Source organism: Sceloporus undulatus, chromosome 1 (assembly GCF_019175285.1).
Source record: "Sceloporus undulatus isolate JIND9_A2432 ecotype Alabama chromosome 1, SceUnd_v1.1, whole genome shotgun sequence".
Classification (NCBI taxonomy): domain Eukaryota; kingdom Metazoa; phylum Chordata; class Lepidosauria; order Squamata; family Phrynosomatidae; genus Sceloporus; species Sceloporus undulatus.
In genome coordinates, this window is record NC_056522.1 from 45472957 (window position 1) to 45497016 (window position 24060).

Here is a 24060-nt window from a genome sequence, read left to right on the forward strand (position 1 = left end):
GAAGACAAAGGAAATGTATGCTTACAAAAGAATAGAGGAGGATGTAAAGCATTTGCTTTGGGGAACTGTAAAGCAGCAGGGATTATGTTTTTGAATAGAGAATGTTATAGCCAAATGAATGTAAAGACTGTATTAAAAAGAATCCGAAATTTGGTTGATGAAGTTTGCCTTACGGAGTCTTTTAATTCTCTGAGTTTAACCTCAGGCTGCATCCACACTGCAGAAACAATCCAGTTTGACACTACTTTGACTGCCATGGCTCCATGCTATGGAATCCTGGGGTTTGTAGTTTGTTTTGGCACCAGAACTCTGACACAGAAGGCGAAACGGGTCACACAACTACAGTTCCCAGAATTCCATAGCATTATGCCACAGCTATCAAAGTGCTGTCAAACAGGATTATTTCTGTGGGGCAGATGCAGCCTCAGACCACATCGACACAACGTGAAAGTCCCAGTTTTAGACTTTCCTGTTTCCTCTCTGACATAGGCCCAATGTCTCACAAAACTACAGTTCCCAGGATTCCCTAGCATTGAGCCATGGCAGCTAAAGCGGTGTCAACACGGATTATTCCCGCAGTGCGGACGCACCCATAGCTCTCCTCGCCCTGCATTGTCTTCACATTTCCTCAGCCTGGCTCTTTAAACCCAGAAGGGAACGTTCCAACAGGCTCGGTTTCCTATTGGTCGGCTACCGCTCTGCCTCTCTTGGTCATTGGGAGGCCCTTTTGAGTGGCAGAGGCGTGGCCCAATAGGGCGGCGCGCCCGTGAGGAACCAACGTTCCGAAATAGAATGCGTCGGAACCAATCAGAGGCGCGGGACTGCCGGGGCGGGGCTTCACTTAGAGGGGAGAGGGCCGGGTCAGCAAGACCTATAGGAAGTTGCGCCTTTGGTTTGTAGCGGGATCGAACCGGGGCGGCGTCTCTGTAGAGAAGGAGCTGCCTGGAAAGGGAGTCTCTGGAGGTGAGGTTCTGGTACACGGGTTGGGCCCTGTTCGTGGGAATGGGTTGCGCCGAAGCCAGGGTGACCACAGGTCCTCCATTTCAGCCTTTGTCGGTCCAGGAGGGGTTCCAAAATGTCCTCCATTTTGAGCAGGACTAAGAAGCAAACATGGGTTTCTATTTATGTTTTAAGCTTTCATTTGCTCATGTGCTCCGCTTTCTTTCCCCTGCCCTTTCCAGGACATGCCCTCCATTTCAGCCTTATACCCAGCAGGGGTTCCAAAATGTCCTCCATTTTGAGCAGGACTAAGAAGCAGCGTGGAGCCATGATCTGGACGCTGGACTGGGACACTGGGAGACCAGGGTGCGAATGCTGGCTGGGCCATGGAAACCCACTGGGTGACCTTGGGCTAGTCACACTCTCTCAGCCTCAGAGGAAGGCCATGGAAAATCTCCTCTGAAGAAATCTTACTAAGAAAAGCCCATGATCAGTTTGCCTTAGGGTCCCCATAAGACACAAATACAAACCACAAAGAAGCATGCCTTGTCCTCCTTTGTTGTTATTGTTGTGTGCCTTCAAGACATTTCCGACTTATGGAGACCCTATCAACTTTCTTCAGAGGCGGTTTGCCTTGGCCATCCTCTGAGGCTGAGACAGTGTGACTTGTCCATTGTCACTCAGCGGGTTTCATGGCCAAGCTGAGATTCAAACACTGGTCTCCAGAGTCATAGTCCAATGTATTCATTTATGTATTATTTTTATTTCTATCCCACTGGGTGACTTTGGGCAAGTCACACACTCTCAGCCCCAGAAAACCCCATAAGTCGGAAACTACTGGAAGGCACACAGCAGCAACAAAAGGCGACACTATCATGGGACTTTCTTGGTAAGATTTGTTGAGAGGAGGTTTGCTATTGCTTTTCCCTGAGGCTGAGAGAGTGTGACTTGCCCAAGGACACCCAGTGGGTTTCATGGCTGAGCTGGAAATCCAATCCTGGTCTCTGGAGTCATAGTCCAACACTCAAACCAGTATGCTAGGCTGGTTCTCTCTTCCGCTCCTGTCCAGTGCCATTATGCAAGGCATAATTTTTGGTGTTAATACTGACTAGAGTCGACTCATTGAATCAGTGGGATTTACCTATGTGTTGATGAACCATTCCATAGTTGATTGAGTGGATCTGCTCTCATTGACAGTAACCAAGAGGGGTATAAAACTGACTCTTCCGAGGGTGGGGGAGAGAAGTTTGCTGTTACCATCCTCCGAGGCTGAGAAAGTGTGACTTGCTCAAGGTCATCCAGTGGGTTTCCATGGCCAAGTTAGAATTTGAACCCTGGCCTCCTAGCCTAAGTCCAACCCTGGAGTCCTAGTCCAGCACTCAAACCACTAAGCTGCACTGGCCAGCAATAACACCTCAGCAATTATCTAATTGAATATTAACTGCCTTGTTCAAGTCTACATTTAAAAAAATAATGTATTTGAGTCTCTCTTTAAAAGAGCCGTGTCAGAGATGAGAAAGGGTATAGCAAAGGGCACTGGGAAAACTATGATACCAATATTACCATATATTTTTTTCCAGTAGCTGGTGATGAAATGTCGGGATCTTCTCTGAAATGGTGGCGGGGTTCCTCTGACAGATGATGTGTAGCTCTTCTGGGAGAGTTAGGCCCAAAACAGATTGAAGAAATAATCTAGTCTGAAACTGTTTTAACTGCCCTGGATCAATGCTAGGGAATTATGGGAAATGTAGTTTTGTAAGACATTAAGCCTTTTCTGCCAGAGCTCGGGTGCCACAAAAAAGTACAATCTCCAGGATTCCCTAGCACTGAGCCAAGGCAGTTAAAGTAGTCTCAAACTGGATTATTTTTGTAGTGTGGACTGGATCTTAGGCCTGTTACAGACTGCCAAAATAAAGCTTCTTCAGGTCTCTTTGGAGGTATGCTATTTAAATGATGCATGGGTCCTAAGAGTCTGGAGGTTGCGCCAAAGCCACGCTCCATTCCTAAGCTCTGGAGTGCAGCTTTGGTGCAGCTTCCGGATTCTTAGGATGCATGCATCATTTAAACAGCATACCTCCACAGATACCCAAAGCAGCTTTGTTTTGGCAGTCTGTAACAGGCCTTAGTCTTGTTCACAGATAAGACTGTGTGCAAAAACCAGCTGTCAGACAGAAGTACTGATTAACATGCTGTATTGGGAGGAAGCACAGGGTAGTGGTTTGAGCATTGGACTACAACTCTGGAGACCGGGGTTCGATTCTCAGCTCAGCCGTGAAACTCACTGGGTGACTTTAGGCAAGTCACATGCTCTCAGCCTCAGGGGAAACCTCCCATGAACAAAGCTTGCCAAGAAAACCCCAAAGATAGGGTTGCCTTTGGATCACCTTAAGTTGGAAACAACAACACACAAGAACAACAACAATCATGCCATGCAGCTTATGTGTTTTATGCAAATGTGCAGCAAATCTCCAATAAGATCCTGGGTTAGGTAGAGACTGTGGGAGAAAATAGGAAATAATCCTGTTAGATATCTCCAGATATCTTTTTAAAAGGTTAAAATAAAGTCTTTTCAAGTACATCCTGGTGTATATTCTACATCAGGTGAGAATGGCCTGTACGTTATGCAAAGCGGGGCAGCCACCTCAAATAGTACAAATTGCATATTTCCTCTCCTCCTCCCACAGGTGTAAGGGCCACCACTGTGAAAAACCTTGCTCTTCAGAACTGATCTAGCTCTGATGGCCCATTAGAGCTCCTGTTTTGCTGGTGCAAGTGATCTCTCACTGGGCACCCCACAAGAGTCAAGGTCTATCTACGAGAAGGACCCCTGAGTAACACTGTGAAGGGTAATCTTATTGACTTTGTCTAGTGCTGCTGCCCATAGAGCCCATCCATCTTCAGTTTCAGTCCAAGGGCAAGGTCTTATAGATGAGTGTGGGTAAGGCCTGGTGCCACAATAAACTACAGTTCCTACGATTCCCTAGCACTGAGCGAGGGCAGTTAAAGCGGTCTCAAACTGGGTTATTTCTGCAGTGTGTTTTAGACCATTGTTACCTTGTTTTTTAGTTTCATTTCACGCTTAATTATCTTCTCTCATCACGAGCAGCAGAAGAGTTTGGACTCTGATTGAGTCAGGTTGAAATGAATCAATGTGCCTCATAAGCGCAAGCCACATGGGAGAGAGCCAGTCCTCTTGTGGATTGTTGTGGGTCCAAACATGAGCTTAATTGGCCACCATAGGACAACATACACCTCCACTCTAATCAGCATGCCTTCAGCAAAGATGTCTTTCCCTTAGGAGTTTATCACATTGGAGCTAATTTTGGCATTAAAGCACATTTAAAGCATCCCACAAATAAAACAAAAAAGGGGGGAAATTGTGTGACTGATTATCACATGCAATTGCGCAAATAGAGTGATATTGTAACTGCATTGTTGCTGAAATTCTGAAAGTAAAAAAGAAGCATGTTAATGCTTCTTTTTGACCACTTTAATGGTGGGTTTTGTGTGATGTCATGTGAAATTGTTTCCTTAATCACATGATTTTTCCAGGAGACTCATGGGATAAACTCCTGATCTCCTTCATGTGATAAACTCCTTAGTTTCTAAAGCTGAAGACAAGATAATACAGTTGGCCCCCCACATTTGCAGCTTTGACTTTTGTGATTTTTATGATTTGCAGAGTTGATTAATGTGTTCTCTCTGGGAATCTCTAGGTCTTCCAGAAAAATTCTGCTGAAAATTGACCATAGAGTTGCATTGAGCTTACTAGAGAAAACTGGGAATTGTAGTTTATTGTGGCACCACGCCTTACCCACACTCATTGTAGGCATTTGTAGGTCCTCCAGCATGATTCTATGGTCAATGTTTGGTGGATGTTGACTATAGAATTGTGCTAGAGGAACTAGAGACTCCCAGAGAGGTGGTCTCCCAGGTAAAAAAAAGTAGTGTTTTTTTTTTAATTTGTGGTTGTTCCACTTTCACTGGGGTCCTGTGTTCTTAACCCAGTAAATGTGGAGGGCCTACTGTAATTTCTCCAGAGAGCTGAAGGCAGTTTGGGGTGGGGGGGGGGACATTGCCCAATGTTTGTACACATGTTTTTCTGTCACCTCTGGCAAGAAGGACTTTTTTCCCAGAGTTTTATATTGTTTGGCACATTGGCAGAACCTCAGTGATTGAAGTGAGACAAGGAAATATATCTACCCCGTGGGAAGCCAATCTGCTATCCAACCACTTTTGGCTCTCTTAATCCTATCTTTGGCCACATCATGAGAAAGAAGGCATGACTCACTTGGAAAGATAATAATGCTAGGTAGGAAAGGTGGAGGGCAGTAGAAAGAAAGGAAGATCTCTCACCAGATGGTTGGACTCACTCAGAGAGATCAAAGGCATGACTCTTCAGTACTTAAACAGAGCAGTGGAGGATAGGAGGAATTAGAGATGTCTCGTCCATAGGGTCACCATGAGGCAGTTAACAACAACAAACTCTTCTGTAGGCATCCCTTTGCATATGCACTCAGAAGCAAATCTCAGAGTTATGTAAGAGAATGTAGGACTATGGCCTTAGTCTTGGGAATTTGGAACATAACCATATTTTATCTGAACTAAGCCCTGCTGTGCTCTGTAGGGCTAATTTGTAATGCCACATGTATACAATGGGAAAGTATTGCCCAACTGTGGATTTTGATCTGTTCTTTGGCACCTTAGTCTATAAGGTGCTAGCATGCCTATTTTTAGGGATTTTTTTTAATGTATAGGGTAGCATTGTTAGGGATGGTCTTTCTATATCAGGGTGGGGAAAGTGTGAAACCAGAGGCTACAGGCAGCCCCTAATATCCCCCTCCAAATTTTTGTCCCAAATGCCTCCTAGGAAATGTGGGAGGCAATTTGGGCATGTTTCCAATAGTCAGTTGAGTTCCAGGTCACTTTTGTTGTAAAAAAGGCTTCTGCCTAGAGAAAGCCAAAAATGTGGTGACATTTCTCTTATGCCTTGTAGGAGGACACGGGAGTATCATTTTTAAATATGTTTTATGTTTAAATTCTGCATTGTTTAATTGTATTTTAAGGGGGGTTGAGGGTTTGGTCTGTATATTTAACCTTGTAAGCCGCCTCGATTGCATTTTGTAGAGAGGCGGGATATAAATAAATCTTATTATCATCATCATCATCATCAATTTGAGAGGGGGTTGGAGGTGCAGTGATGGGGTGCAGCCTCCCAAGGTCCCCTGAGATTGGCAGTGTGGCCCCCAAACAGTTGCTCACTTCTGTTCTATAGTCAGTGTTGATACTGAGCTTGTGCTAAAGGTCAAGTTCAGGATCTTAATCATTGGACCAAAACACACTGCAGAAATAATCCAGTCTGCGACTGCTTTAACTGCCCTAGTTCAATTCTGGGAACTGTAGTTTGTTTGTTTTTTGAGACATTTAGCCTTCTCAGAGAGCTGTAGTGCCACAATAAATTACAAATCTTAGGATCCCCTAGAACTGAGCGAGGGTAGTTAAAGCAGTTTCAAACTGGATTATTTCTGCAATGTGTTTGGACCATTGTTAACTTGGTTTTTATTTCCTTTCAAGCTTGATAAGAGTTATATTTTACAAAGCAGCTCTTCATCTTGGGGATAAAACAAATGGGACACTTTCAAAGGAAGATAGCTGTCAAAATTTGCAGATGCTGGCTTTTGTAGAAGAGCTTGAATCTGTTTTTTCTCTTCTGTTTCCTCTGAAGTGCCTCTTTCCTTTGCTACAGTGACCTTTCCTTTGTGGATGGAAGAACAGCTTTATTCTTTACAGACCAATAAATGTACTGATTTGCTGTTCTGCCTCCAGCTGTGTTCTCTTTATTCCAGCAGAGGTGGCCAGACCTCAGGCTTGTAAGATCTGCTTAAAGTAACAGCAACACAGGATTTCTCTAGCAGAGCTGGGATGGTGGTGGAGTCAAATATAAAATCCTGTTCATGTGCTGAAGCCTGCTAGCTGCTGCATACCATGAGCTGTATAGTGGGATAACCCACATATAAAAGTATAGTATACTTGTGTTACTACAGATCAGGGGTTCTTATAGCAAACCTTTGAAAATGTCTACAAAGACCTGAGGTACTTCCAGAGGAGAACATTTTTGTGCAATTGAACTCCCTCAGTTCACAAAATTTTACAGGGGGAGTCCAGATGTAGGCATCTTCCATGCGTTGTCCCCTTGTGTTTCCCTATTGCTGCTTGCATCTCTTTTTCTTAAATAAAACACGTCTCTTAAGAAAGAAAAGACAGGAGAGCTGCACAATGCCTTTTACTGGAAGTACTCTATCTGAAAGTACCCTAGGTCAAAGGCAAACAGATATCCATTTGTGTGGATTCGCAGATGATCACTCAAAAAACTACAGTTACAGGTAAGCAACCTGTCCTTACTATGTTTTAAAGGCCAGGAACACTGAGGCTTAGAGAGTGGAATTAGCACAAAAGGCAGCCATTGGCAGAGATCTCTTTGGTAAAAAAATCAGCAACTTGTCACTCTTGTATTATTGGAAACTTTTGGCAATCTGCTGCTGGTGTTCCAGAGATCTTACTTCTATCTACTTCTGTCTTTAAAAAGAATGGTTTGGACTTTTGGTTAAGTTTGGGAGCCTTTTTTTAAATGAAGAATCTTTCATCTCCAGAAGTCTGTTGTTAACTGCAACGAGTGGTAGATGGGCTTTTGAATTACAGCTCAGTGATTCCCAGACTGTGAGTCGGGACCCCTTTGTGGGTCGAATGATCCTTTCACAGGAGTTGCCTAAGACCATTGGAAAACACTTATTTGCATGTAGCAATAAAAATAATTCTATGGTTGGGGGTCACAACACCATAAGGAACTGTATTAAAGGGTCATGGCATTAGGAAGGTTGGGAACCACTGTGCTAGCTGAGGACTCTGGAAATTGTAGTCCAAAGAGGTACTTTGAGCTCTGGGTGAAGCTTACAGTGTTTCAGGATTTGTTGTGTGTCTTCAAGTTGCTACCGACTTCTGGTGACACTAAAGCAAACCTATCAGTTTTTTTCTGAGGGTGAGAGTGTGTGATTTGCCCAAGATCACCCAGTGGGTTATGAGCGGGGATTCAAACCCTGGTCTCCAGAGTCATAGTCCAATGCTCAAACCATTACACCATGCTGGGTTACATAGCTCTTTCTCTGTGTGTTGTCCACATTCTCATCCCAACTCTACCTCTGCTTCTCATTTACACAGGCATATGGGTAGAGAAAGCCACATAAGACAAAAGAAACACAGGCCCGTTACAGACGGGCATAAAAGTATGGACTGGGTCCGTACTAGGGTTAGAAAAGGGCATCACTTCTTGAAGCCCCTAACCCTAGTACAGACCCAGTCCGTACAAAATGGCGGCGCCCGTTCCACACGGGGGCTGCCATTACTACGTCACCACCGTGCCGCCTCCAAATGGGGCAGCGCAGTTGTGACGTAGTGGAGCCACACGAGGGCACCTAGGGCGCCCTTTCTGCGGCCCCAGAAGGAGCTCCGTTTTGGAGCTCCTTCCAGCTTTACGTTGCTGGGCGCAGCCTTTACATGGCTGCGCCAGCAACACAAAAGAGAAAGGAGCCAAGCAACCCCTTTCTCCTCCTCCCCGCCACCGCTGGGTGTACTTGGGGCTTGAAGCCCCAAAGACACCCCTTTCCAGGCCATGGGGAAGCGGCCTTTTGCAGCTTCTCCGCGGCCTGGAAAGCGGCGCATCGGGGCCTTGGAGCCTGCCGTTGTGGCAGCTGAGGCCCCGATCCGGCAGGGAAAGGGTCGTTTACAGGCCGCCCCAAGCAGGTGGTCTGTAATGCGCCACAGATTCCTAGATATGGTCCAGAAAGCAGGAATGAGCCTGTACCTTCCAAACATCCAGATAGTGTTGAAGACAATATGAAATTGGAACAAGAGCCACACTATCAGATGACAGAAAACAAGCCTCATTATTTTAACTTGCCTGGTCTAGATTATAATAAAGCAATGTAAGGTATAGAGCTTGGAAATGAATCCAGGTCTCCAATCTCTCAGTAGTATTCTAACCTCAGAGATCTGGTTCAAAATAAATTAAACAAAACTTATAGCAAAGAACATCTAGAGATTTAGATTCAGTAATATAAGTGATTTCTCTGCATGTGTCCTTTTCTATTGTGATTCTGTTACAAAATTTATGTAGAAGTGTTTCGGAAAAAGTGATAGTGTTTTAGCTCCTTATTATTCTTTTCTTTATTCTTATATATCGCTATTCCTTATTCAAGATCATAGTGGTGTACATGTTAAAAAACATCATTAAAACAGTAGAAAACAGTATTAAAACATCAAATCGATATCTAAAACCACATAATAAAATATCAGTGCTCCCAGTATTCCAAATCAATAAAACAGACACCAAACTCATTGGGGGAAAGCTTGGCGGAAGAGGAAAGTTTTTAGCATCCTCTTAAATCCTTCAAGGGAGGTGACTGTGCGGAGCTCGTCGGGCAGGGTATTCCATAATCTGGGGGCTGAGGTAGAAAATGCCCTCTGGGTTGCACTATAATGTGCATCTGGAATAGACAAAAGATGTTTCCCGCCCGACCTGAGAGTGCAGGGTGGATTATACGGGGAGAGGCGGTCCTCCAAGTACCCTGGGCCCAAGCCATTTAGGGCTTTATCTGTTTGAGGAATCTGATTTATTTCTTCATTTAAACATTTCTTTCCTGATCATTGTTGTGGGATCTCAGGGCGAGTGTATAAAATAAATCACGTCCACCTTAATAACCTCAAATAATGGAAATGAGATCAAAACATATTAAAACAACAGTTAAAACAAGCCAAGTCTTAAACTTTTTTAGCACTTTGAAAACATGGAGATTTTGAAGAAAATTAGTCATGTTTTAGGCTGGTAATTTGGGGACAGATTAACCTTGGGAAGAATAGTGGTTTGTAGTTTGTTGTTCCTTGTCATCTCCTGCCTCCTTATTGCTCTTCCAGGCCACATAGGAAAAGCTGGAGGTCAGTGCATCAGCTCAGCATCACACTTCCTTCACGAAACAAAAGAGGAGTAAGGCTTGGGTGGATGATGCATAGCAAGCCCTGTTTTTATAAAGCAGAAGCAATAGAGGCACTGCTTATAGTTCAAGGAAGTAGCAGAAGTGAAAATTGAGGCAAGTGCCTCCGTGTAGTACTTTCTCTGCCCATTTTACTTATCAGATGGAAGCAATACCAGCTAGTTTAAGAAGAAGGAAGCAGAAGCAGCACCATAAGGAATGGAGTGAAAAGGCCTCACTGTGTTGTGTGGGGATTGATGGGAGATGTAGTCCAACATAAGGCTTGCACTGGATTGAGGAAGGCTGTTTCAAAACACTGTCATGTGAAACATTTTAAAACAGAGTTTTATACATTTACTTGAGATGATGGGACAGATGTAGAGAACCAGTGTGGCGTAGTGGTTTGAGCGTTCGACTACAGTCCTGGAGAGCAGGGTTTGATTCCCAACTCAGCCATGAAAACCACTGGGTGACCTTGGGCAAATCACATGCTCTCAGCCTCAGAGGAAGGCAATGGCAAAACCTCTGAACAAATCTTGACAAGAAACCTCCATGATAGGTTTGCTTTAGGGTTGCCATAAGCTGGAAATGACTTGAAGGCACACAACAGCAATGGGGCACTTGCATATTGGAAAGGAGGTTTAGAGGAAGCATGGGGAACCTTGTCAAGGGGTACATGCTGGAGAAGTGTATGCAGGCATACCTTCCTCTCTCTTCCCTATTTTTTTTCTCTCTCGTCCCTCATCTCCATTTAGCAGGCTGTTCTGGCCTGGAGTGCTGAGCCAAGAATTTACAGAGGCCTTTGAATGTACACAAGAGCTGCATGAAGTTAGATTGAGGGCTCACAAATTGCCACCTCTGGTTAGATTACCTCCTTTCTGTGTAGCAGGAATGCAGAAAAAATATTGTAACATTGTGGTATTTGGGATTAAACGAAAAGCTATATGTGCTCATGACTTCGATTTTCTTGCTCATAAGCCCTCCTTACATGAACAAGAGGTGAGCTTGTTTTTATCAAATACTTATATGAAACCAAAGGGAACTACAGAATGGCGCAAATGTAAAGCTGTTCTTATTCAGTTTTGTACCATTCTTTTCTTTTTGAATCACCCTATATGTTTGTCCTGTGTCTCAGCCCTGATTCCACCTTGCTTTATGTCCTTCTGAGGTCATCCTTACTCCTTTTACTGGCACTGGGGAATACTATTTGTGGAAGGAGCTATCATTTGTCTCTTGGGTTATATAACACATTTTCATAGATGTAATCCAGAAGTCTGATTTTCTTGAAGTCTTGGGCAGTTTTCTCCTTGCCCAAGATGTCTGCTTTTTACATAGGCATGCATACTCTCTCTTTTTCCATAATAAAGCTATCACTAGTATACAGTCTCTTGGTCTCCCCTGCCCCCTCTGGAAATATTGGGTTTGACACAGAGCATTCCTATAATATTTACCTAAAGCTTACTGTAGCAGAGACTCATAGAATGTAGTGCATGACTTCTTAGGTGTTTCTGCAGTAAAATGTTGATGCAATCATAGGAGCAAGCAGGCATATGTGTAGGAGAGGACAAGACAATAGAAAATGGCTGCAGATTATGAAAGGGTAGGGTTTAGATCCTGGAATACCCTACTTGCCACTCACTAAAGTCCTGGAGACCTGAGGATTTGTGGAGGTAAGCCCGCACAGCCTCATTAATTTCATAATTTGCTGATCTCTTCCTTTTTACTATCTAGGCTTGGTGTTGTTTTGGCAATGAATCCAGAGGGTAGAGCAGAGACATGCAAGAGCTTTTGGGGCTGAGTAGCCCAGAGGTTGTTGGATCATCTAATGTGCCCAGTAGCCAAAGACATAAAAGGAATATGAGTATTAGGTTGACCAAGGACAATGTAACATTTGGGAATGCAAGTGAAGCAAGCCTTTTGGGATGGCAGGAGCTCCACAGCCAAGCAAAGAAGGCTGGAAAGAAGCCCAGGGTACCAAGGAGCTGGAACAATAAAGGATGTTGCTATAGCAACTGATACGTCATACCTGTCTTTGCAGTGCAGCAACCCAGGTGTGTGCTGTGACTTAATCCAGTGACAAGTTAAAGCCTTACTCATACTGCATTGGGTCAAAGCCTTGAAGGGAGGCAAGTGCAAGTAGCTTCCTCTTGCATCCTGTGTCACTGACTCATCAACATCTCATTTTCTGGTGGGTTTGTTGCTGCTAGGAAAGCATTTCAGGATGTGTGAGTACCTAACCAGATGCTGTAAAGAACCCCTCTCTATTAAGAATCTGCTCTTTCCTCCCTCTGGGACCCACTTCATATTTCCTTTGCATCTGGGGAGAGAGATCTTTTAGTACTCCAGATGTTTTGGATTATAACTCCCATAATTCCTTTCCATAGGCCGTGCTGAGCGGGACCTTTGAAAGTCCAAAATATGGCCAGTGTTTTCTTACCCCTGCTCTAGGCTTAGTCCCTTCTGTGAGCAGAACTTGATTGTTTTGTGTGCATTTGGCCATATTGTTTAGGGGAGTTTGGGAGGTGCAGTCCAAAAAAATAACTTATGCAGGCTTTGGAACTAAAATGTGGTTTCCATGATTGCAGCCACTGGGGAATCTGCTGCTATCTCTGTTTGTGGCTCTGTGCATGCTTTTGCATGTAATGAAAGAGGAAATATTGCTGCTTTGGAAAGGCCAGATTGTCTTTATAAATTTCCCATTTATTTTACATTCAAGCTAATAGTGCATTACTGTTCATTCTAAGTCTCCAGGCTTTCCTGTAGAGTGGCTACTTAGGCATATCCCCAACAAAAGGAAATCAGCCTGCATTAAATTTGTATACACACATTTTTGAGAGAGAGAGAGAGAGAGAGAGAGAGAGAGAAATAATTAGAAGTAATTAATAAGGTAATAGTCCTTTATATTCACCAGTGTAGTTATGTGGGAAATGGAGGAGGAGGAGATAATGGTGATGACAGTGACTATGGGGGGGGGGGGGACAAGATAGTGAAGAGAGAAAGAAAAGTGGCTGTTCTGAAATGCTTAATTCTTGAATCCCTGGTTCTAAAAGTTCCTAGGACCTAAGATACTTTGTGATGGGTATCTTGGAAAATCAGCCACATCTTGGCAGAGGCAATTGCCCAAGCCAATTCTCCACTAATGCTTTAGCTCCAAGGATCCTTGAATAAATATATGAGAAATAGGTGGCTCGGGCAGGCTGGCCAATTTCTTCCGTTGCTACTAGTACTTCCTTGCATGCTGATGGAGGGTATCAAACTTATTGCTTAATTTTTCAGTCAGTTTTCCACTATAGGTGCCTGGCCTATGATTATAACTAGAAATACTGTACAAAGCATCTCACCATGGTGGAAAGCACTGTAACCTGTGTGCATGTTTAATCTGCAGTCCAGGTGTGATTGAACTGTTGGTGGGCAACTGCAAGGCATTTTGCTTGCTTTTAAGACTCTTGAACTTTAAACTGGTTTGCGACTGAATAGACTTTAAATACCTTTAAGAGGCAAGTTCTCTGTAAAGTGGGACACATTAGTATCTTAATTATTATACTGTGTGTGGGAAGAGCCACAGAGAAATGGTACAGTGCAGAAATTAATTCCTTTCTAGCTAGCTGGTAACTCTTTTGAACTGTTATATCAAGACATAGCATGTACGTCTGACTCAAGCATTTCTGAATTGTCTTTGCAAACACAAAAAAACCTAAACCATTGCCCTCAAACATGGCAAAGTCTACATTTGGTATGGTATGGCTTCTGGTCAATATGACCTCCACCTGGACACAAAATACAGTTGTAGAGTATTGATAAGTTAAGTTCAAAACTTCTAAGATCTAGGTGCTACCAGCTGCTGGCTTTCTGACAGTTGAAAACATAGCATTGTTGGGTGTGTTCTTAACATATTTTTATCTTCTTTTGTCTCTCTTGTGCTTTTAACAAGGTTTGTGTGACTGTAATACAGCATTACAGGGTTATCTGTGAAGGAGAAGGTATGATCACCTTCATGAACAACTCTGATAGTGAAGAGGAACCCTGTAATGAGAGAACATCCCTGATGTCATCTGAGAGCCCTCTTCTTCCTCCCTACCATGATGGTACACAAGCACCTGCAGCAGCAGAAAATCAGACACACAGGGTGAGTATATTCTACTTCTGCAATGGAGCTGTTGGCTTATATAATGCTGTGATTACTCTGTAGCATACGTGAGACACTCTAATGGACTATTATCATTCACTTGCTATTAGCCATACTGACTGGAGCTTCTGGGAGTTCAGGGCCACAGCATCTAGAGAGTTAATGATCCCCCATCCTTGTTCTGTAGGTTCTTGCTCTGTGTATTCTTTTAAAATTCCTCTGTCAACTTTCTTAATTGTCTTGATTTTTGGCAAAGGGAAGACTCTATGCAGACAACTTGGAAGGGTAATTTCCAGTCTAGAAGTCTTTCTAGTTTTTGAAAAAGTTAGTAATTAGACTACAACGCCCATAATCCCCATAATTATTATAATCTAAAAAGTCAGCTTCTGTAGTTGCAAAAACAGATTTGTCGAGCTCTGTAATCTAGGTAGAATCATAGAGTGGGAAGAGACCACAAGGACCATCCAGTCCAACCCCCCTGCCATGCAGGAAATCTAAATCAAAACATCCCCGACAGATGGCCATCCAGCCTCTGTTTAAAGACCTCTAAGGAAGGAGACTCCACTACACTCTGAGGGAATTTGTTCCACTGTCGAACAGCCCTTACTGTCAGGAATTTCCTTCTAATGTTGAGGTGGAATCTCTTTTCTTGTAGCTTGCATTCATTGCTCTGGGTCCTGTTCTCTGGAGCAGCAGAAAACAAGTTAGCTCCCTCCTCAATATGACATTCTTTCAAGTATTTAAACAGGGTTATCATATCACCCGTCAACCTTCTCTTCACCAGGCTAAACATCCCCAGCTCCCTAAGTCATTCCTCATAGGCCATGGTTTCCAGACCCTTCACCATTTTAGTTGCCCTCCTTTGGACACACTCCAGTTTCTCAACATCCTTTTTAAATTGTGGTGCCAAGAACTGGACACAGTATTCCAGGTGGGGCCTGACCAGAGCAGTATAGAGTGGCAATGTTACTTCCCTTGATCTAGACACTATAGTTTGCATTGGCCTTGTTAGCTGTCGCATCGCACTGTTGACTCATGTTCAACTTGTGGTCTACTTGGAGTCCCAGATCCCTTTCACACGTAGAACTTTATCGCACCGGGTTCTCGGCCCAGTCTGGCAGGAAACGGAAACGAGTGGGAGACGGATTTTACCGCACACACCCGTCCCTCACTCGTTCTGTTCCCCCTCTCTTCCCTGCCCATTCCGTTCCAGAGGGAATGCTTTTTGAGAACTGTTCAGAACAGTTCTCAAAATTTTCCCCCTCTGGAACAGATTAAGAACAGAGGAGAGGGGGAACGGAACGAATGAGGGACAGGTGCGTGCGGTAAAATCCATTCCCCACTCGTTCTGCACTCGTCCCTGCTCCTTCCATTCCATGCTCAGAACGGAACAGAAGGAGCCAATGCGATAAAGCTCGTAGTGTCGTTCAGCCAATTTTCACCCATCCTATATCTTCATTGCATTTTTCCACCCTAAGTGCAGTACCTTACATTTCTCCGTGTTGAAATTCATTTTGTTAGCTTTGCCCCAACTTTCTAACCTATTAAGATCATTTTGAATTTTGATCCTGTCCTCAGGGGTATTAGCTACTCCTAATTTGGTGTCATCTGCAGATTTGATAAGTACAATCGGCCCTTCTTATACATAGATTTTTTTATACACGGATTCAAGCATACACGATTTGAAAATGTTCAAAAAAAGTATAAATTTCAAATATCAAACCTTGATTTTCCATTTTTTATAAGGGACACCATTTTGCTATGTCATGACATTTAATGGGACTTGAGTATACACGGATTTTGTTATACACGGGGGATCTTGGGACCAAACCCCAGCGTATAACAAGGGTCCACTGTATACCCCCAATTCGATCATCCAAGTCATTGATAAAGATGTTGAATAGCACTGGGCCCAGGACAGAGCCCTGTGGGACCCCACTGGTCACTTCTCTCCAGGATAAAAAGGAGCCATTGTTGAGTACCCTTTGGGTAGCATATCTTCCTCCATCCACCCCATACAGGGGGTGTTTTTGGTGAATGCCTGCTGGCAGCTAACCTCTCTTTTATGCTTTCATTGTAGAAAAGACATACGGGAAGCAGTGGCTCTAACAAAATTGCTGATGGAAATGTGTCTGACTCAGAAGGAGCAGCAAGAGGACCTGTTGCCCTGGAAAGTGAGGAGGAAGAACTGACCCTAAAATACGGAGCAAAACATGTGATCATGCTGTTCGTGCCTGTTACGCTGTGCATGATTGTGGTTGTTGCCACCATAAAATCAGTGCGTTTCTACACTGAGAAGAATGGGCAGCTGTAAGTTCTGGCTGATTCTTCTTAACCCATTTTATTCAACACGCTATCACCTTGAGTTTAGTGTTCCATCCAGATCAGTTCTTTTTCTCTGAAATTCATCTCACTTTAATCCCTCACTCTCCCAGTACTATCAGTCTGTGTATTAGATACCTTGTATTGCAGGAGGGCAGGAAGTGAGAATCTTGAGGTGGGGTTCTGAGGAGGTTTGCTGTAATGCCTGTTACCCAAAATGATCAAATTAAATTAGGACAATGAAGTTGCCTTAGGTGAATGGGCATATGAATGCAGTGGCTCCAGCTATTAATAAGATGGTGGCTAGGAAAATGAACCAAATGATGTTCACATCAAGTGCGCAAGCATTGTTCTCAAAAGGAGAGGGGGGGTACATGCTTTTTGTGAGATACTAGGAAATGAAACACACATACAGCATACAGCATGCCCCATCTTAGAGGTAAGGACTAGAAGTGCAAAGAATCACAAGGAACCCATAATCTGCCTAATACTAAACTAATCAGAAGTACAGGTGTGAATCAGAAAGATTTTATAATACCAATAGAGCTAAATTGCATAATATAATATCAAATAATACAAGATGTATAGATAATCAATAAGAAATAGCTCAGTCACAACAATATTGTGGATGGCTATCATTGCATTTTATTGTAATATTGTATATGACTATTATTCATATTGAGATTCATAAGACCTTCCAAAATTGCTGCAACCTTGATCTAAATCTCTTAGTGCACACACTGCACGAAAATTAATTCATATGTATTCACTCTGGTTGCAGAAAGCACTTCTGAGAATCTAGAATGTGGAAAAAACATTTCATGAATGATGTCTAAACCATTGTCGCACAAAGCATAGGGAAATGGAATTACATCATGTCACTGATGGATGTGCTAAGAGATTTAGATCAAGGTTGCAGCAATTCTGGAAGGACTTATGGACTTCACTGTGAATAATCAGCCAGCTACAATAATTGCTGTGACTGAGCTATTTCTTATTGATTGACATATGTCTTGCAATACTGTATAGATATATTTGTATTATAAAACCCTTCTGATTAAGTTGACACATGCACTTCTGTTTAGAACCACCTTGGAGATAATCAGATCAACTTAAAGTCATTGTGTTGATTATGGTGGCAATTAAAGCACCCTACCACAGTTTCTTTATGAATAATGTAGCATTTTGACTGCTTGTCCTATCAGAAAATTATACTGTTTGAAACTCAGAGGAAGGTATCATGGAGTAAGTTTGAAGATGCTCCCCACCACCAACACCACTCCTGTTGCCAACGTGGTGAAGTACAAATAAAGATATGGCACTGGTAAAATCAAGGAAGGAATGCAGTACACACAGAATTAAGCAGTACGAAAATATGTTGGGATCACTTATCTTAGATGGCTCTAATGGGAAGAGAGAACATTCTTTGCAAAGCTCACTAGATTAACGCAAATGAAAGCAACCAAGCAGAGTTTACACATGGAGGCTGAAAATCCAAGTTGTTTTACTATTCTTATTGTAAAAAACATAAGAATTAAATTCAGTAGTGTACAGGCAGCCTTTCAGCTTCCATATCAGAACTTCTCTCTTCTCCCCTTTGTCCTCAGATTTGCTTTAGAGGGTCTACTGGCTCTCCACGGCAGATGCATATATAGGTCGTAGGTAGGTATGTCTGTGTCTAATGGACTACAGGGGAGAGGGGAATTTGTTGATAGTGTTTTGGTAGATTCTTCCACTTGTCAATCTATTGTACATCACGAAATTACAGAATCTAACCCCTGCTATAGATCACCTCACCCTGCCTAATGCTAGGATTAGCTCAATAGCCGGAACAGGGCCATCATTTTTATTACCTTTTAATTTAAGTTGGGGATGTGTATTGGGTCCCATATTATTGCTGATCCACTACACAGCTTGTAGGTCCAAATTTGGTTTTGATGGTCTGTACTTGTGTAACCCATGTTTATATAGAGATATTGTGATTTTCTTGCAGGATTTATACTCCGTTTAGTGAAGACACACCCTACGTGGGCCAGCGTCTCTTGAGCTCTGTGCTGAACACCATCATAATGATCAGTGTCATAGTTGTAATGACAATATTCTTAGTTGTGTTATATAAATACCGTTGCTACAAGGTAAGGATGATGAATATATCAAGAAGAACTCTCTAGTTATACTTTAGTTAACTTTAATAACAAATAAAAATTACTTATTCATAACTGCACACCATTGTCATTACCTTCAGAAATGTTTTGAAGACAGAGTATTTCAGTACTCCTTAGAATGGGTCCTCACAATTTGTTTATTTACCTGTGATCAGATACTGGTACTTCCTGGTCTGTTTCAGCTAGCTAATCCGTCTGCTCTAAGTGGTTCAGATATGTTTCAATGAGTTTTACATTAACAAAACTGACCAGACTAACATTACAAAATTCCCAAGGTTAAACTTGGGTTGTTGGTGCCATAGCTCTAGTCAGTATATTTCCTGTAGTTGTTAGCTGTTAGCTATTCCTCAGTTCAAACCAAAGCACACTGAAAATTTGCAGAGCCATCTCATTTTGAAATTCAGTCCAGGCAGAAAAGGTATGCTTGTACTGGTTCCAGTGAGTTCTTTTCATTTTCCCCTCAGCTTTTAAAATGTCACCCAAAGATTCCCCCCCCCCCCCCCCCGCTGTTGCCAAAGGTCTGTTGTAATACTGGTTTGTGAGTTCTGTGTTCAGGCACAGAGTTAAAAAGTATTCTTTCTAGATATACTTTCACTAGTTCATAATTGTATGACTCAGCATTTAGTTGTTTATTTATTCCCTCCTCCAAAAACAAACAAACAAAAACAATCTGGCTTTAGTGCTGAATGAAAAACTTAGGCTAGTGTAATTGGACCTCATGTGATGTGGTGATGAATGTGCAGCCCCTCAATTCCTCTTCCAAAATTTTGTGAATTGCTTTTTGGCATTAGTCTTTAAAAGAAAAGAAAAAAGCAATACAGTAAGTTTTGGCATGAGAGCCAGTGTGGCATAGTGGTTTGAGTGTTGGACTATGACTCTGGAGACCAGGGTTTGATTCCCAGCTCAACCATGAAACCTACTGGGTGACTTTGGGCAAGCCACACACTCTCATCCTCAGTGGAAGGCAATAGCAATGGCAATCCTCCTCTGGACAAATCTTGCCAAGAAAACTCCATGATAGGTTTGCCTTAGAGTTGCCATAAGTCAGAAATGACTTGATGCACACAATAACAACAACAAAGTTCTGGTATAACATATCTTTTTATTGGCAATAACACAGTTAATAGAAGAATACTATATGCAAAACGTAACTGGATATAACACCATTCCATCTTGCACATACAGAACTGGTGCCTTTCTGCATCTCAGCTCTTAAGTAGCAATCCCACCTCCCCTCATCTTAGCTGTAGGTTTGAGAAGTGAGGGACTGAAGTGTAGGGAATGGAAGGAGGGGGAGGGAATGTTTGTAAGATAGCGATTAGATTTTAAGATGGGATAGGAATGAGTGAGGTAGACAGAAATAAGGGATAGGAGTGTTTGCAAGGATAATTTTTTTAGCTGGGACAGGAGTGAGTGAGAATGTAGGAGAGGGACAGAGCATTTGAACAACGTTTGTCTGAGGCAACAAGCCAAGTCTTGTTTGTGCCAAGGCATGACAAGTGTTATTAGCTATTTAAAGTATTGGAGACCTTTCAACTTTTCAGGGGGAGGATCTCCAGAGGTGGAGGGGCTGTACTTATCCACATGTTTTTCAATGGATTTTTGAGACTATGTGGCTGTATTCTGGAAGAGTTTATTCCTGATGTTATGCCAGCAGCTGTGGCTGACATCTTCAGAGAATGGTGGCATGGAAGTTCATGCCAGCATTCTCTGAAGATGCCAGCCACAGCTGCTGGCAAAACGTCAGGAATAAACTCTTCTAGAGCATGGCCACATAACCCGAAAACCCACCCACCCACCCACACACACACAAACAACAACGATGGATGCCGACCATGAAAGCCTTCGATTTCACACTCACCATTTATGCTTATAATTAAAATTTATTCATTAAAATTTGTGGCAATTTGAATATCTTAGCTACCAATAATATCTCTTGAGATCTGCACCTAACCCTATTTTTCCCATAAGCCCTATTATTTTATTTTCTTACACTAACTTTTTAAGGAAAACAGCTGTTGCTTTGTAGTAGAACTTACTGAAACTTGGTAAATGGTTTGAAAGTGGTACTATTTCCCTGACCTGGGACTCTCCAAATGTGTTAGACTATAAATTACATTATTCCTAACTACCATGGCCATTGGCTTTGTTGGCAAGGCATGCTGTAAGTTGTGGTCCACTATATTTGGAAGACACTATGTCAGGGAAGATTGCAATAGGAGAAGACAGAGTGGCTTCAGTAGAGTTGCAAACTACAGTAGATCTGCTATATCTGATTATTTTTGTGAGTGTTCACAATATTGATATTATGTTATAAATATTCTTATAAATAATCCAACATTTGGATGAATCAGGATGTTAAATTTTGCTTTATAACAGTTACTGTAATACTGTACAAGCACAAGAGCTAGAATTTTAAGGCCAAGTGTTTGGACAAAATAAAAGAGTGCTTAATTCCAAAATAGGTCAGGAAACTTTATTGTGTTGGAGCATGAAATTGGTATTCTTAAACAGGCTGCTTGATTTCTCACTCATCAAGCCAGATGAGGCCCACCAGCCATATATGGGTTTAATTAAACTGCCTGTTCTTATTGTCTTGTTAATATTGCAGAAATAGAGACATGGTTGGGCTTTCAGATCTCAAAAGCTTACTTTTTTTTACTAAAACTCCCAGAATCACCAGTCTGGGGGATGCTGGGAACCGGAGTCCAAAAAGTAACTCTTCCAAGCTCTGGTAGGTTGTGGGTGGCCTTTAGGTGGGTGGGTTTACAAATTGTGCAGTTGCATTCTTGAAGACCTGCTGATCACTATAGGGAATGTTCACTGCTTTCTATGGATGCAGGGGATAAAAGTCCTCGCACTGAATTAATTTTTTTGTTTAAAAAGAGAAGAGTAGGGAGCTATAATTGTTGCTCACCTAGTTTGTTATGCATGGCATACCAGAGAAACCTTTCTAAGCAAATGAAATTCAGTGAAGGAGAGGTAGCTGGGCGTGGTAAGCTAGAACAATTAGTTAGTACAGGGGTAGGCAACCTTTTTGAGCTGGGGGCCGGGTTGCTGTCCCTCAGACAACTGGGGGGGGCCGAAGCCAAAAAATAAATAATTAAATAATATTTTAAATAAATAAATAAACCGGAACAAATGTAGGACAACATTTTCAAATGGTGGACACTTTTTTAAAAAAAGTGGAGGACACGCAAAAAAATTTGCTGATTTTTTAAAAAATTTTAATATAAATGCATGTTTCTGAGGTGTCTATAGACAATTGCCCCCCTTGCCCCTGCGCATGAGAGACCAAAGGCCCCGGCGGCATTCAGTGGCCAGACCGGGCTGGGGCCGGTCCCAAGGCCTCACCGGGCCGCATTCGGCCCGCGGGCCGCAGGTTGCCTACCCCTGAGTTAGTAAAAGCACTTCTCAGGGGTGGTGGGGATGGGAGTTCCTCCAGATGTTTTTGGCTTGCTGTGCTGATCAGGGCTGATGGGAGTTGCAGTTCACACATTTCCCATCACATATTTAAAGCCAAGTGGCCATGAAACCCTGTGGCATTGGAAGGAGAAAGAATTAAAGTATCAAGAAGGAAGCAGCAAGCTCCTGAAGCCTGAAAAGCAATCTGAGTTCTCTTGTCTTCCTAAGTAAGACGCTTACTGCAGAGAGGCCTGGAGAATGATACAGTCAAAACATGTCATCTTTGATGTATCTGATGTGCAGAGCTTTCCCCTGATTTAATGTGTTGTCTTTCATTTGACAGTTCATTCATGGTTGGCTGATTCTGTCATCTCTCATGCTTCTGTTCCTCTTCACCTACATCTATCTTGGGTAAGTGTAAGTGATTTTTTTTTATTTAAACTGCTGGGCACCTCTAAGCCAGAGTAGGCCAAAGGCAGAATGAGATTTCCAGACAGATCACCAGATAGTTCAGAGTAGATTCAGTAGTATCACAAGAGGGGTGTGCGGGTCACACCAGATGACACCCCAGAAGAGAGGGGTCACACCCGGTCAGTCCCTGGCCCTTCCTGGGGCTGCGCGGCTGCTTCTGTGCCCTCTCTGGGGCTACACAGCTTCTCACCAGCCCTCTCCCAGGCTGCACGGCTACTCCCCTGCTCTCTCTGGGGCCACACAGCTTCTCACCAGCCCTCTCCAGGGCCACACAGCTGCTCCCCTGCCCTCTCCGGGGCTGAGTGGCTTCTCCCTGGAGCCACGTGGGAGCATTTCCAGCTGTGAGGTGGCATGTCTGGCCGCATGCATGCTACTGCGCACCTGGAAGTCCTGCCCCCGAGGTCCCACCTCATCAGTGACCACACCAGGTGACACCAACCCTAGGGACGCCACTGAGTAGATTGCCAAAGCTTGCTGACTTCATGTTGTTATAATGAAATAAAATATGTGGTTAAACTATATTTATGGTTTTAAATTTTGTTGTCCTACATTTTAAATTGCTCAACTGATTTTATTGTAAGCTGATATGGAGTGGGATAGAAATATTATAAAGAAGTTGGTGGTCACACAACAAGTCAAGGAACTGTGGGTACTACAGCTTTTGTTCTAGGCTCCTGATTGAAGTAAGAATAGCTAAACAAATAACCTAACTTTGCATATCATGTTGGCAGAACATGGCCATTTCTCTATTAACGAACCTAGAGCCAACATATGGGTTCTTTCTCTTCTTTCTTGGGAGAGAAATAAACCAGAATGGAGTGAGTGCCTGTGTTTAGACAATGTGATAACCCATGAATGTAGTGCCATCATTTGTTCACTAGATCTGCTGGAAATGGACCAGGGGGGTACCAGGTATCACTGCACTGCTCATAACTGATAAAACAGGGTTCCCTCTGCTCCCTGACGTAACATGTCATGCATGTCCACAGAGCTTTTCCTTCTAACTTCGGGCAAAGATATTTCTTATGTTGTGAACACTTGTTTAAATAAGTGTGCCTAAACTCGCTACTATTAGTTTCAAGGAGAAGGAGGCTAATGACTTCTGGACTCTGATCCTGTCCCAAATCCCCACCACCCACTGCAGTTTGTTATTGAAAGTATTATTTTCAATAAAGAGCTTCATTGAAGAAAAATAGCAGGTGAACTTGTGGTTGGTGAACTGGCATGAAGTCTTTATTTTTTATTTTTATTTATTATGGTATTTATACCCAACCCTTCAGTCGTAAAGGTTATCAGAGCGGCTTACAATTATTATTTTTAATAAGACGCTTCCCTGCCCTCAGGCTTACAATCTAAAAAGACACGACACCAAAGGAGAAGGGAATGTTGATGGGGAAGGGGATCAAGTCCAGCAGTTCTTCTCTCCCTCAGGGGCCTGGACCAATGGACCAAGACAGATGGACTGGAGGAGGACTCTTCTTCTTAAGTCTTCTTTAGAGCCCTATTCAGGTGTACCTGGAGCATGTTGTATAAACCTATAAGAAGGGGAATGTGCTAGGCTCTTAACTGCTAAGTCTACTCAGAATGTAAGATTTTCAGTGGAGGCTGT

At 42.9% G+C, this 24060-nt stretch overlaps 1 protein-coding gene across 3 annotated transcripts in view; it reads left to right on the forward strand.

Annotated features, from left to right (window-relative positions):
- Positions 1–830: 830 nt before the first annotated feature.
- The window catches only part of PSEN2 (presenilin 2), a 35041-nt gene continuing 11811 nt past the window's right edge, over positions 831–24060 (forward strand). The window contains exons 1-6 of one of the 3 annotated variants that reach the window (XM_042438462.1): positions 845–963; positions 3624–3785; positions 13894–14088; positions 16169–16398; positions 18404–18545; positions 22324–22391. In XM_042438462.1, coding sequence (XP_042294396.1) covers positions 13945–14088; positions 16169–16398; positions 18404–18545; positions 22324–22391 — 584 coding nt within the window. In that variant the 5' untranslated portion in view covers positions 845–963; positions 3624–3785; positions 13894–13944. Of the gene's footprint in view, positions 964–3623; positions 3786–13891; positions 14089–16168; positions 16399–18403; positions 18546–22323; positions 22392–24060 lie in introns of all 3 variants that reach the window. The other 2 variants (XM_042438446.1, XM_042438453.1) reach the window with 2 other exon arrangements.